This window comes from Rhamphochromis sp. 'chilingali', assembly GCF_963969265.1.
Source record: "Rhamphochromis sp. 'chilingali' genome assembly, chromosome: 6".
Taxonomy (NCBI): domain Eukaryota; kingdom Metazoa; phylum Chordata; class Actinopteri; order Cichliformes; family Cichlidae; genus Rhamphochromis; species Rhamphochromis sp. 'chilingali'.
The window spans coordinates 16,984,267-16,999,269 of NC_137933.1; the positions used below are offsets into that span (position 1 = coordinate 16,984,267).

Here is a 15,003-nt window from a genome sequence, read left to right on the forward strand (position 1 = left end):
AATTGGATGGTAGTCTTTGAATAATATCGTAATGATAATTTTACTGGATTAACAACTGCATGCTACACCCAATAAAAAACAAGTTCCTTCTGTTAAACCAGTTGACCTATCAAACATGCTAGAAAGGAAATTTGCTCTCTTCTGAGTCACTTTCATGTAACCTCCTAGAAAGGAGGTTACACCCCCCACTGTTCCACAAGAAGAGAATGGATTGGTTTGTTGGGGCCAATGTAGAAATTATGTAAGAAAGGCTGCATTTAACAGGATCGCTAGGTTCAAATGTCACTGCCACAAAGGTACAATGGTGAAGGTGGAGGGGGTCAGGTAGGCAAGAAGATAATGGCCAACAGCTGTGAATGAGGGTAGGAGGAGGAGGGAGGCAGGTGGGAAATGAAAGGGGCAGAGCAATGGGGATGTTAATGTGGGAAAGAGGTTTGATACCTCTCAAGGAGTGAAAAGTATTCCTCCTGCTGCTAAAGGTTATCAGGTTGCAGTTTCAGAGAGGCCTGGTAAAGACAACGCAGAAATGAGCAATCTTGTATCAGTGTGTCACAAACAATACTTAAATACATGTATGATTAAATCACTCGCCACATAGCTCTGTGGATGTCAGTCACTTTCTAGTTAGCGTGGTAAACACTGTAATACCAGCGATGCAGCATTATCATGCTAGCATTTGTATGAAATTGGTCACATGGCTAAACTGTGGAGATTCACACCCACAGGTAATACTACTGTTGCCTGGTAACACAGATATTTTGCTGTGAGGCAGCAGCGCTAACTAGCCAATAATAAGGCCACCGTCTCCTGATCCAGTGTAAAAGGAAATGCAATTAACTAAGCTGACTGTGCAAAAACAGGCTCAAGCACAAACACTACTAGTAGTACTACTACTTCTCCAACACATTTCACTCCCACTGTAAACGCTTCCATGTAAGAAGCAGTTATGATGCAAGATTGTTTTGTAGCATGCTGAATAATTGAGATCATATCCAACCAGTCTGTCACAGAAAAACATGCGCGGCATCTGAAGCTTTAGATTTACTCTAATCACAGCACCAACAAGATTACATGGCCTGTGTAGTTACATAAACATGAAAAAACAAGATATAATCCAGGCCATCTCACCAGCTTTCAGTCTTTTTTTTTTCTAACTGTATATGAAACAAAAGGGCATGTCACACTAACGTTTATGCTGGATCACCCACTCAGCATTTCTCGTGGTTTCAGAAATATTACCATTCATATGCCGAGCCTCTGCTCACACCTTGAAAACTGTGCTTATACACTCCCTACTTCACCAAAGGCAATATACAGCAAATGCTCATTAGTGATCTAATAGCTACAGGGTTTTCCTTTCCAGAAAATGATTAATAATCTACAGCATCAAGACCTGCACTCATAATAATCATGCATTTATTGAAACTAATAACTGACAACATCTTAAACCCAAGAACTGCTGCATTATACATGATTTCCCTGCAGGGTCAAGAAAAATATACTCTGTATGAAACTGCCTTAATTCTTCTACCAAAATATACGTTTATCTGATTGAAAATCAATCCCCTCTCATTTGGGTACTGTGTCATAGTCAGTCCCCTAGAACATTGTCAAGAGCTTCACTTTCAGTTCCTCTCTGGTGGATAGGTTTCCATATTACCAGCTGTTAATTATTCATCTATGCTTGCCTGGCGCCTCAGTTGGAAAATAAAGCAAACCCTTTGGACTAGTGATACAGAATAACACGGTGACCTTTCTGCTGAACCCTGGTGAATTGTCCATTTATCCCCCACTGCTGGTATGAGTGAAACTGGAGCAGAAGGTGGAGATTATTTCTTCATGTGCAAAACGTGTCTCCCACACTGCTCGAGTCCATAAACAGCCAGCAGAGTGTGCGCAGTGCTTGAAGAGCTAGGTACAGTCCCCTTTTGTAATGTGCAAAATGATATCTCTGCAGTGTGACCATCTCTATTACAGCAGGGAGAGATTGTCTTACCATTTGGATTTGCTTCACAGAACACAACAAATTAGCCTGAGCTGCTTGCTCTGGACTCGCAGAGGAGAAAATGTCAGAGGCAAGGTAAGCTGTAAGACAACAACTTGCAAATTTGCTAGGGTAGGTTTGAAAAAAATTACCAAGTCATCAAATAGCCCAAACTCGAGTTAACTTAGAAGCTCAGCTAAAATTAATTGACGGAGTCAAAATGAATCCAAGGACCCCGGAGAAGTTTCCTTTCCACCTCTGCATTAGTTTATTCATCATTAAAATTGAATAATTAAAAGCAAAACGCATTAAAACAGATCTGCTACATACTAATAATAACTGTTTATTCTGAAGCAGCCATTTAACAAATCTTCACAACATGTACAGTAGATATGTCCTTGACAAAATAAACCGGAGCTCATGTCAGTTGATTTTTTTTTGTTGTTTTGTTTTGTGTTTTTTTATTTTATTTTATTGTTGCATGATGTGCGAGCCCTTTTAAAAGTCCTGTATGCCCAAGCCCATCGGGACACTTAAAAATTCAGGAAGCACTCTGGATTGTTGCAGAACGTGGAAGGATGAGGGACACGCACACTGATGGATGAAGCAAAAGACAACAAAGTTATAATTTGTTTGGTTAACAGATTATGTGATATAACAAACGTTATTGTATTTGGGGAATCTCACAAAATATCTCATGACCACACAACTTCAAAATAAACAGATGTTTTACAGCTGTGACTGAAATAAAAGTCTTGAATTTTCCATATCTATTACAAAATTCAAGATTCCCACCACCACAAATAAAAGAAATGAATGGGAAATTCTAATTTATTTTATATAAAACACATTCATGGTTTGTGCTTAAACACCAGTGAAAAGAAAATACATGCTTGCTCATTTATTTACCTGCCCGTGTAAATGCAGAAACATCAATCTCGTGCCCTGGGCGGCTGGTAGTACTGCTGCGTGGGTCGCGTGCGTCTAGGCTGGCCGTCTCCCCCGCGGCGAAACTCTAGTGAACTGTCATAGTAACCATCATCTTCCTCCTGCCATTGTACATTTGATACAGTTGTGATGTGTTACTGTGAGTAATCCACCTAGAACTCATTCATATTTTATCACCTTTCCTCACCTCACTTGATCGCAGTTTAATTAGTAGCTTTCATTTACTATGAACCAACAAGTTCTGAGTTTGATGGATGTTTCCCTATTTTCTTACCATGACATCAGCATCAAGAGGTTTGATGTTATTCAGGAGGACCTCTTCACAATTTCCATAATCGCTAAATACAACCACAGCCGTGGAGCCAGATGGATGAACGGCATCTATTCTGGCATGGTAGAACTTCACACACACAACCAGACAGAAAAAAACAGAAATCTCATTACTCTCAAATACAAACCTTTGAAAAACAAATCAAAGGCACTGTCAATACAAAACGAATCCCGCAGATTCATTTTTAGAATTTTAAACAACTTTAACTGTCAAACCAGCGCTCAGCCAAAGAAAAAGAAAACATCTTAAATACAGCAGTTTTCAACAATCATTAACTATTGCTGTCTCATACATGTAGGGATGACGCACCTTACTGTCTTCCCAGTAAAGTGCCAGACACTCATCTCCAGGTTTCCACATGTGTTCAGAAATATGACCCCTTTCTGATCCTCGAGGACCTTGTCCTTTGCCTTGACCTCCCCTTCTTTTAGACCCTGGGTTATTAGCATTGTTTCTCTTTGGGGGCGGCGGCTCCCTGTTCGGTGGACAAGACGAGGTTTGTGGTTTGATCGGCCCAGTTCTTTTGTGTTCTATAACGCCATTTTGGAAATGAGAAGGATCTCCTGTTGGTATATAAGAACTCTGTGATGACCCCACTTCGGAGCCTCCTCCCTTTGAGTTAAAGTTTGCTGGCCCACTATCCCTTTGTCGCTCAGGGTGATCCAAATTTGCCCTCTCCATCTTCCCCTTCCTCCTGCTGTTGTTGAAGTCTTCATTTCTGTCTACACGTTTATTTCCTTTTCCGTTCGCTTCACTTCCCGCCAAATTGCTCAGTTTTGATGTGGGTGCCCCTCTTCTATGAGACGCCGCTGACATATTCCCACCACCATCTCCATTTCTGGACCGTTGGTTGTAAGATCCACTAAACTCCACCTGCTGCTGAAGGTCTTTTGAATGAGTGGAAGCAGACACGAAGGAAGAAGGAAAAATCTGATCGTCACGCATCTCTTTCTTGTCAGTTTGCGATCTATCGGACATCCCTCGTGACCACCTCTCCTGGCCCTTCCACTGCTGGGCTTGGCCTGACGTTTGGGGGGTTGTACAATTAGAGAGAGGCTCCTGGCCAGGTTTGGGAAAATCAGTGTCCCTGTGAAAGCGAGGCGGTCTGTCATTCCTTTGTTGCCTATGGTCATTATGCGAGGAGAACTTGGTCTGAGGTGCGTCTTTGGTGTGATAGTCTGAGTTGTGGAAATTTCCTTTGTTTTCGTGATGTCTCTGTGGAGCCTGGCTCTTTGGCTCTGATAAAAGCAAACAAGAAAAGATCAGCTGTATTAAGAAGTATGGCAAAACAATAATGGGAAAAATAGTGGAGGGAATACTAACAAGTGCTTGGTTGGTATTTCAGACCAGTGCTGATGTCTTGTTGTCAGAAACATGTCTTAGTTTTTCTGACCTGACAACAGCCATCTGTCTCAGTCTAATCAAGGCTCAGTTAGAAATCAGTAGATTCCTCCTAAAGAACTGGCTTCAAAAGGTGCTACAAACATCAGCCATACTTTTGCTTTAATTTGTGTGCTCTCCCAGAGGCCCTCCCATAAGTCATCACTACACAGGAACTGGGTTGGAAGTTGCACACATCTATGTCCCTTACACTTTGTCTCTCTCTTTTCCAAAATGATTAAAAAGAAAAAAAATACACTATTCCACAGCTTGGAATATAACCCACCATCAATGGAGAAAACACCCATTTTGGATTCCAGAAAGTCAAACAATGTGCTCGGTCCAGATGGTCTTCCTCCTGCTCCCTCTTGATCATCTTCATTTCTGGACCTGCCTCTTCCCTTTCCTCTGCCTGAAGAAAACACAGCGAAAAAAAAACAAAACATTATTTTGACAAAGATTAAATCGATCAGTTTGAATGTGCACACTTTGTGGTCTCCTGCATCTACATAAAGTATGTGACTTTATCTGCATTAGCCTGCACGTGAGAACTCAACTGAATTTACTTTTAATGAGTTTGTGTTGTACATTTAAAATAGCTTTAGAGTAAACTGTACCAGTAGCTGGTTTGAAAAAAGAATATCTAAGTAATTCAGTGTGATTGGGCAAGTTTCAAGGTAAAACAGGTTGATTTTCACTAATGAAACAGACACAAAGCAATGACTGCATTTAAAACAGAATTTCCATCTAAAACCTTAAGGTGTGCTTTTGAAAAGAGCAATAAAGTGTGTGCCTGCAATTTCTGGTAAATGCAACAAAAAAAACCCCTGCCACAAAGGACCTTTAACTAGGCTGCCGGTGATTTTCATTGCATTTAAAGAACCTCCACATCACTCCTCCAACCTCAATCTGGCTCTGCTTGCTCTGCAGACATAAATTGTTATGCGGCCAAAGTGGGCTAAAGGTCCATCTGGGGCTGTGTGTGTGTATGTGTGTGTTTGTGTGTATACCTCTGGGGCTGTGTGTGTGTATGTGTGTGTTTGTGTGTATACCTCTGGGTTGTGGCTTGTTAGACTCTGCAGCCGCAGGGCCAGGTCTGCTACCAGAAGATCCAGTCAGTAGGCTGTTCAGTGCCACTTCAAGGTTGTTATTATTGTCCATCAGAGCCTGTCGAGCAGCTTCTCTGTTAAAGCCCATCTCCATGATGTGCCTCAGAGCGCGTTCGTCAACCTACCCAACAAATGACAGGAAATATATTTGTTGTATGGAAATCAGAGGAAGATTACATGCATATGATAATTATAAGTACAATTACGAGGTTATAAATGCAGACGTTTAGTGTGACGCACCCAGGAGCTCCCTTTTAAATTCTGTTTTACCTGTGAGAGCCTGTTGGTGTTGGAAACGATCGCAAACACTACTCCCTCGTCAAACACTACAATTTTACGTTCTGTCCTATTAATGTCTTCAACCCAAACCCTTCAGACTAGAGAAACTGGCAGGACACAACAAAAAGCAAGACAAATGGACTGCCACTTGATTGGAAAACCTCACCAGGGCTCCAATCCATTTACATCTCCACAATATTATAACCGATGCCTCACCCAATCTGTGAACCATGAAATAAGACTTCAACCCAGACTAAAGAAACCACAGAAGAACACAGAGCAAGTTTGAGCCTTTAAATTGCTTTGTTACAGTGAATTGGGACTTCAGTAATGTGAGGTAAAGCCATTATTTCAACAACGTTTTTGTGTGTGTGTGTGTGTGTGTGTGTGTGTGGAGGGTGTTGGATTATAGTTTGTGTTCTCACCAGCTCTCTGTAGTTTCCATCTTGTCTGCTTTCTGTTCTTTCAGCCCGGTCCTCCCGTCTCCTCTGCTGGTAAGACTCTCGGCTCCGGGAGGAGGAGGCAGCATTGGATAAATTGCCGCCTGCATTTCCTCCACCGCCAAATGTGCGGGGGCCCTGACAAGGAAACAACATTAGGATCAATAGAGCTGCAGGGTTGGACAAAGAGAAAAATACAATAAAAGAAACAGAACTCTGCAAATGGCAACGTAATTATGACTTTTAATTTGAAGAGTTACACAACTGTCAAAGGCAATTAAGGTTGAGGTGAATGCCGATAAAGAGCATATATTTTTAAATTGAGGCCAAATTAAGTCACTTGTGCAGGACGTGCAATCGATAAAGCAGCAAATTTTGCCCGCATGGCAAAAACACTGGTCCCGAAAATTAACAACTGAAAAGCTAACAAGTGATAAAGGTTTGGATACCTCTTTGGTCTTGGCCACCTCAGCAATAGCCGCAGTCCGCTGCTTTTCAAACTCGTCGTTCTCGTCAGTGCTTTTGACCACAGTGTGAGTCTGCAGGGTCTTCCTCTGGTCCAGTTCTCGGCTATCCACTTCATCCTTCCTTGCACACTTCTACAGGGAGAGCGAGAACAAGGCTGCAGAGATCATCACTCGTGTACGCTCTCTTAAGTACAGAAATTAGTGCGCTTGACAGTTTGCACATTTCATGGACTCAAACTAGAACCAGATGAATTCATCTGGTTTTTCTCAAACTTGACTGTGAACTGTATTTAATTTCAAAACAATTACAGATGGTGGCTCGGTGCCAATGAGATGGAACTCATCACTTCCTGCAGCTGTTCCTCGACTGCACCAAGTGATGATTTAGTCACACAGGCCAGCAAATGACCGGAGCAATGATATTTACTTTTGACTAGGTTCAGCCACTCTTTGTTTCAATAAAAATCAAACCCTGCGACTATTTGTGGGTATCTAACATAACAGGTTGTATTAAAAATGATATTCGTCATAGTAACAAGATTATGCTTATGTGAAAATGATGAAGGCCTGGATTTCTGTCTTATTTAGTTATCGCTCACATAATAACTCACCTTCCAGTGAGGACAGTTTACTATTTTTAAGTTCAGTAATTTTCTGTTAGCCAAAGAAGAGGCACAAAAACAAAAGGATTTGAGAATGACTAGCAGACAACAGGAAATCTATCTGCATTAATATCATTAGGATCATCATGTAAGTAAAACTGTTTTGAACTCAGAGCTTGAGGTAAAAAGACAAAAAGTCTACCGTCTAATGCCATGTAAACTAAATTCTTCTGACTGGAAAATGTCTGGTAGAAACACACCACAACTACACTTTTAAAAACATTCCTGCTGTGAAGCATGATGGTAGAAGCTCCGTGCTGTGAGAGCGCCTCTGAGTAGAAGCAACCAGAATAAGTAAAACTGACTCAACTGACAGAACATAGATCCAAGCAAAGCGCAAGCACACACATTTGCTTTCCAGCGCCAAATACCTTGGAACAGAGCAATCTAAAGCGACCCAAAGCAGACTTACTCAACACCAAGTCCTGGAATGACCCCGCATTAGTAAATACAGTTACGCAGAAGATCTAGAGGCTGTTAAATAAGTCCCAAATGCTCCCCTGTCATAAAACTTTACAAAGCTTGAGCAAATCTGGAAGGAAAATCCCAAAATCCAAGTGTGAAGCTGATACCAATGCATTCACTTGGAAGCTGTGATCCTAGCCGAGACTCAGACTCAGTCTTTTTTAAAGCTTTAAGTATTCTGTGTATAATAATAGTCGTTAAAAAAAAGAAAAACGTTAGCAAATAAAGCATCTAATTATTAGTGGTTACCGTGACGATCTGCTTTTCATGTTCACAACGCTTAATCTCAGCTGCCCTTTTACATCAATTACTAGAGCTTTTTATTTTAACAAAAATGCAACATTTAAGCCTCATGTTGCTGGCGGGAGATAACCTGCCACAGGACAGTTTGATTTTTAATTCTGCTTTATTACACACACAGCGATCAAACATTTTAAAGATTCATGAAGGCGTAATTGTTCCAAAAGATCAGAGAGAACATTGCCAAGATAGGGACACTCCTGGCGCCAGATCTGTGTTTAGTTCCTTGCATACATTTATGAGGTTACTGCTATTCACTACTGCCTGGCTTCCATTAAATCACTGCTGAAGTATCATTTCATATTAATGTTCCTGTCTGTATTAATTTTGTTCAATTTTTATGTTATTCTTTCTGGTTTTTGTTCTTCTTAGAAACATTTTTTTTTTAAATATAATTTTGGATGTTTTGCTTTTTAAGTGAACTATGAAATGTTCTTCCTCACCTGACCAAATGGCACGAAGGGAGGAGGTCCGCCTTCTGCTCCAATGTTACTCCTGCTGTGTTTGGCCAGACTCTGCAGGATGAAGGATAAAGGTACCCCTTTTTTTTTTTTTTTAAATACAAAACTCAGATAAATACAACCTCAGCAACAGCTAATGATGGCGTAGCAGAGGCCTTTATTACACATTTAAAATGATTACTAAAATATGACTTTTATCTTTTTAGCCAGAGTGGCTGATCCGTCATTAAAATATTGACCCTCACCCTTTGTAGTTCCCACTTCTCCACCATGTGATCAACCTCTCCTCCAAGGACAGAGATTTTTGAATCGTCAAGCAGTAAAAGACCATTTTTAACCTGGACTGTACCAAGAAGCTTCACCTTTGTTCCTGGTGGGGTGTTAAAACTGAAAAACAAAATAAAATAAAAAATAGTAATAGAGAAAACAAAATATTAAGACTGAAACGCAGTATGAATGATATATTTCTATACATTTCTTTTTAAAAAGCTATTAAATTTTAAATATATGTGTGGGTTTACTGCATATACCAAGTCTCACACCCTATTTCGTTACCCATGCCACTTTATAAATGACATGGAGCATTGCCAGCAGATGGGTGGCAAGGCTAGGAGAGACTATTAATAATCCCAGCTGCTCACCCATCCTCATGGTAAATTAAAAGCCCCTCTATCTCATCAGGCCTGATAAGGCCTCTGCCTCTCTCATTAGGAAAGCACAGGGACTTAGAGGGATTTCCAGCTACTGATGCCGGATGCCAAAGCAACAATTAGGGATTTCACTCCAAACCTCTGGGATAGATGCTTCTGCTGCTATCATGATAGAAGTTCACATGATAGCAGCAAATACAGGAATAAGACGGCAGTCATCCTTGATTCAATCACATACAAATGCACTATTCACCCTCAGTGTCGCTACTTAATTGTCATCTCTCTGTACTACATCACTGTCTCGCACACTGAACAGTCCTGTAATCCAGCTCATCCTTCTTTGCCTCTCACTTATGGCCTCACGCACACTAAAGCGGACACTTTCATAAGAAACACTAACCGGCGCTGTTGCTAGCCAGTGTGTGTGTGCCGCTCATAAAGGGGGGATTTGTTCTGTTCTCTCCTCTCTTCCCATCAGGAAGTCAAGGCCCACATTCTGGCCACTCCACCTGTACAGACTGGCTAGTCACCATGGCAGCAGTCACCAAGGCCACGGTAGCTTGGATGGAGATGTAATTAAGGCTAAGAATTGTTAGATCAGCTGCCACGGCGAGGAAATTGCAGATAAAGGGAAAATTCAGACATGTGGTGGGGTGAGAATGTTGACAGGGAGGTGAAGGAGCAGGGTGTGTGCAGAATGTGTTTGCAAAATATGAGAAACCAGCTGAATGCCCCCGATTTGCATCTATGCAGCAAACAGAAAAGCAGCTTTTACATTATCCATTTTTAAATATGAGACAAATAAAAAAAATGTAGGATTTTTTTTAACCATTTATACCCCTTTCACAGATATTTACATTACACTACAGCCTGTTATTTTTAAATGCAACAAAACTGTAATACCTGATCTTAGACAGATGTTTGAACTCCAGTCCAACACAGGTGGTGTGCCCATCTGTCATTTGCAGGCGCAGCATTCGCGGCGCGCCCTGGGACTCCTCGTGGTCTTTAGGAGCTGAGATGTTTCTCACCTTCTGCACCTGGAGGACACATGGACCCTCCAACTGGCCATGTGCAAAAGACAGAAAAATAAATAAATAAATAAAAAAAGAGGTGGCTTGAAAGGCAAATCTGCATGTGCGGAGGAGGATTACAGCGAAATACTGAAAAACCCTCTAGGAGTTTTCAGTATGTATTGAGGATTACTCCAATTTTTAAGGCAAAAAAAAAAAAAAAAAAACAATACCTCTTTCCCTGTGGCATACTTAAATCAGCACAGGTTTATTTATTCCTCAAAATAGCCTCAAGGCTTACATTTAGAGCTACAGCGACCACTGTTGTTGAATGCTTTTGTAAGGACTCTTCGCACAAAGTTTGATTTCTACACCTGGGAAAAGATATGTGTAAATCCTATCTACATTCAATACTACATACAAAAAGTGTATAGTGCAATACAGCGCAATTTATGCATTATATGTACAAGGCAGAGTGCATTACCAGGGTATAATGGGGTGTATCATATTCGGAGTCTGAAGGGAAGAGGAGGTAAATGCACATAAAATTACATGTTTTGATATTTGGGTTTTTTCCCCCCTCCATTTGCTCGATTTTACTTTCATGGGCAAAGAAGTGGTTTCTTGACCTACATTTGTTAGTGTGCTAGGGACATCTAGTGGCAATAATGAAAACTGCAGTTCTAAAGTTTCCTTTCAACAGTGGCTCCAGCTCATCATTTGTAATAGAGTTTCATAAATTAAGCACTGCCACAGAGTTGTAGCAATATGTATGCCACTCACCTTCTCAGTTCTTCCACTGTTGATATCAGATGGTAGATATTTTCGCCCAACAGTTCTAAGATCAGTCTGCAAAACAAAAGCTGCTTTATTAGAATATATCTAATAATCATATATTCATGTAATGAAACAATGCACATGTGAAACAAAAACAACAAAACACATTTTTAACTATTCAATCAGATGTAATCTCACTTTTTGTAATCTCACTCCACATGGTGGAGAGAGTGCAACTGTGCACTATTGCAGTAAAACAGTAAAACCAGTATATGCGCCAATGTATGGAGTAATTTTGATATACAAGAATCAGGATTGGAGCTCATTGCTTTTTAAATCCAATCACCACTTTATTTAACCTAGCTTTTTAACAGAATTGTATTTTTTAAAGAGGATTTCATTTTTCCTCCAAACCATAATCAGAATCAGAATCAGAATACTTTATTGATCCCTGGGGGAAATTATTTTTTGTTACAGTGCTCCATTTTAAACCAACAAAGAGATCAACATTAAAACTACAAATGTGTCTGCCTCCCAAACCAATTTTACAACCACTTTTTACCGCAGAAAACAATATGTCTGAACAAAATAAGCGCTCCAGGTAAAACCAAAAAAAGCAGCCAGAGTAGCAAAATATCTCTCTAATTAAGATACAATTAAATGCACCATTTTGCTAGCAAATCATCAGTGGCTCCAATTTATTTTTATGCCTAGTCTGACAATGTTAATAACTTTAAGCCCCTACAAGTACCACTCTAAATTTACTACAAGTTGATTAAACCAGGTATGCAGTAATATCTAAAAGTACAGTGTGAGACCTTTCCGCAGCACTCCATGCTAAACCTTAAAGGTCAGTGTTTCTGCAGTAAATGCACTGACTGTGCGTTCTCGACTCGTTCGATACTGCAGGTCAGGTCTGTAGCATCTTTGTCATTCTAGGAGAAGAACCCTATATGAATGTTTATGGTTCCTCTTTAAACATTTTCATTTTGTTTAGCTGCGTATCAAATGAAAAAAATTCTTTTTTTAAATACACAATTATAATTAACAGATAATTCAAATACCCACATTCATTTCATACTATTAAAATGAATAGATTCCTGGTTTCATGATGATTGATGATATAATTTGAGAGGGCAGTCATTGAGTGATTGAAGAGGGAAAAGGATGAGTTATTTCTGGCTCAGAAAGGTGCCTTTTAGGGATGAATAGAATAGCATGAGTGAATGGTTCTGCATAGAGTAACTACAACAGGTTTACTTAGATTCACTTGTTTGGCAGATATTTATGCATGTTTCTGTTATTATGTTTGATAAACTAGTAGTATCTAACAAAAACTAGTAGTGTCTAACCAAACTAGTTAAAAAAATGCCAACTTTTAGTACAATGATGGTGATTTTCCTTAAACTCTAAAACTCAAGGCAAGGTGTTACACGGTAAAAACATTCTGTATATGTGTTTGTGTTGCACTTACATCAAGCGCAATACGAATTATGTCACTATGTGTTATTTTCTCAGCGGATCCTTTCAGTTCTGCTATGCCTTCATCACTGAGGTACCTGCAAGATGAAAAACAGAGCAGAGAATACAAGTGAAGCTGGGAAAGGCTTCAGACAGTCTCATTTCAACATGTTTAAACAGACTGTTATTATAATCAACTAAAACTTATCTAAAGACGGCGACAAATACTTGACTGAAAAAATAAAAACTGCATTTTAGCGGACATTTTTCTCTTAAAAAAGACTGATATTAAAAATAAAATGCAAATGGTAACGTCTTTGGTTTTAATCTTTTTTTTTTAGTTTGGTCAAATTTATAACACGCATGTGGAGGTAATGCTGTATTTATTTATTTACTGTGATGTCAAGCGTCTCCATAACTCCATAAATTGTTGTGTGTTTGTATGCTAATACTTATTCTAAATGTCATACATATTATGATTAATAAATAATCTCCTTTGGGGGAGAGTCAGGATGGGAACCCCAGTTAAAACTCTGCCAAATCAAACATGTGGAGATATCTGCTGCAGGGATCACAGTTGTATTTTTGTATTTTCTCATTTGTTTTTATTTTTATTTCATTTTTACTTTTTGTTTTTAACTAAGTTTAGTTTCAATTACTTCCCATAGTGCGTTTTCTTGTTTCAGTTTAGTTTGTGTTGTCTGCAAATGTTTGGCTTTAGATATGTTTTTATTAGTTTCAGTGTTCCATAAGGTTGTTATTATATGGACGGCATATGTCAGAGGCGAGGTTTAGGAAAATCAGTACACGTATTACTACTAAAAACAGAACTTTTTGAAAGTAACTGTGTCACAAACTTTTAGACAGAGTGTCTCTATAAAAACATTCATCAAAGCCTCTGTATTTTTATTTATTTTAATTTTGCAAGTTCTCAAATGATTTTAGTTAGTTTCATTTTTAAGTCTTTCTTTAAATCTTTATTTTACATAACTAAATTGGGGGGTTTTGCATCTAGTTTTAGTTTAGTAAACTATAATCACGTTAGTGCTGACCCCTTGTGACAAGGGAGAAACTCAAAGTAATTTTACTGTAAGATATAAACAGTACACAAACTAAACAACTCTACTCAAACAGCAAAACATGACAAGTCAAATTAACTCTCCCATCTAATCAACACAATGCAATTACAATTCTACTCTATTACAGTTAATTCATAGTTCAGTATCACAGAAGTTTATAAACTGCTTGCTTCAAGACTGTTTTACAATTCGCGCAGTTTAGCAATAAACTGATTCAGATAACGAACTCACCTCCTTCCCAAAACTAAACTGAATATATGGGAAGAAACAGCAGAAGAAATCTGTTTTCTTTTTATCATGAGTTACGTTCACAGCCTCTTTGATCTGATCAGATGGTGTGCATGACAACAAACGTAAACAACCTCGGGACCACTTTTAAATTAGTTTATCTGTACATTACGGACAGAACAGTTATTATTCATCTCTGTTAAATACATATAAGACTCTAGAAGGGATAACAATTAAGTAAGCAAAACCTGAAGCAGTAAGTGTTTAGAAGCTGCATGTGGCTAAATGCTAGCACTCATGTCTAGCTACTGCAAACTGCTGCTGGGATGTTCTGAGTTTTAAAAGCACTGCATGTTTTAACTATATTAACTTTAATATTAGCCTCAGATTTATTTGATTGGCCCTGCATATGACGTTATCACTGTTTGTTCATGCAAAATGCAGCGCCACACTACGCTGTAATAATTGCATGCTAAGTGTGTATTGCATAGCTAGCGTCATTTATCTCGCTAGTTTGTTAGCCAGCCTCCAGAACAACTAATTACGTTGCAAAAACACACAGAAATCCAAAGTGTTAAGGTAAACCTTGTACTTTAATTTTAAGTTATAAGTACGCTAAATAGTGTTTTTAGAAAACATCAAAGAGTAGTAGTAGTGGTAGTTGTATTAGTAGTACTAGCTAGCTCTTTGAAATTAGCTCACATGCTACCTACCAGCCCTCTTTGGTCAGGGAATCTGTCACATCGGTCATTGTGCTTCCAAACTGCTGATGGAGCAATAAGGACACCAAGAGTTTTAAAGTGGGTTCACTGGAATAACAGCTATCTCGTCCTGTAATTCATATTCTGCTCCAGACAAAGCTCGCTAATATCAGTACTGAACGACTCTACGGTACATACGTCACACAATGACACTGTACAAGTACGGAGTGCCGTGAGGGTCTAAATAGCGTTTATATAATTTTTTTTC

The 15,003-nt window shown here is 39.3% G+C and overlaps 1 protein-coding gene across 1 annotated transcript; it reads right to left on the bottom strand.

Moving 5' to 3' along the window:
• Positions 1-2,311: 2,311 nt before the first annotated feature.
• tdrd3 (tudor domain containing 3) lies at positions 2,312-14,942 on the bottom strand. The gene is made up of 14 exons (XM_080884216.1): positions 14,748-14,942; positions 12,741-12,825; positions 11,273-11,338; positions 10,380-10,540; positions 9,072-9,213; positions 8,809-8,880; positions 6,921-7,070; positions 6,457-6,609; positions 5,696-5,873; positions 4,930-5,055; positions 3,573-4,501; positions 3,207-3,332; positions 2,894-3,033; positions 2,312-2,578 (listed from the first exon to the last, which is right to left on the bottom strand). The coding sequence occupies exons 1-13, from the start codon at positions 14,783-14,785 to the stop codon at positions 2,917-2,919; spliced, it is 2,343 nt and encodes a 780-aa protein (XP_080740342.1). The 5' UTR covers positions 14,786-14,942; the 3' UTR covers positions 2,312-2,578; positions 2,894-2,916.
• Positions 14,943-15,003: the final 61 nt, after the last annotated feature.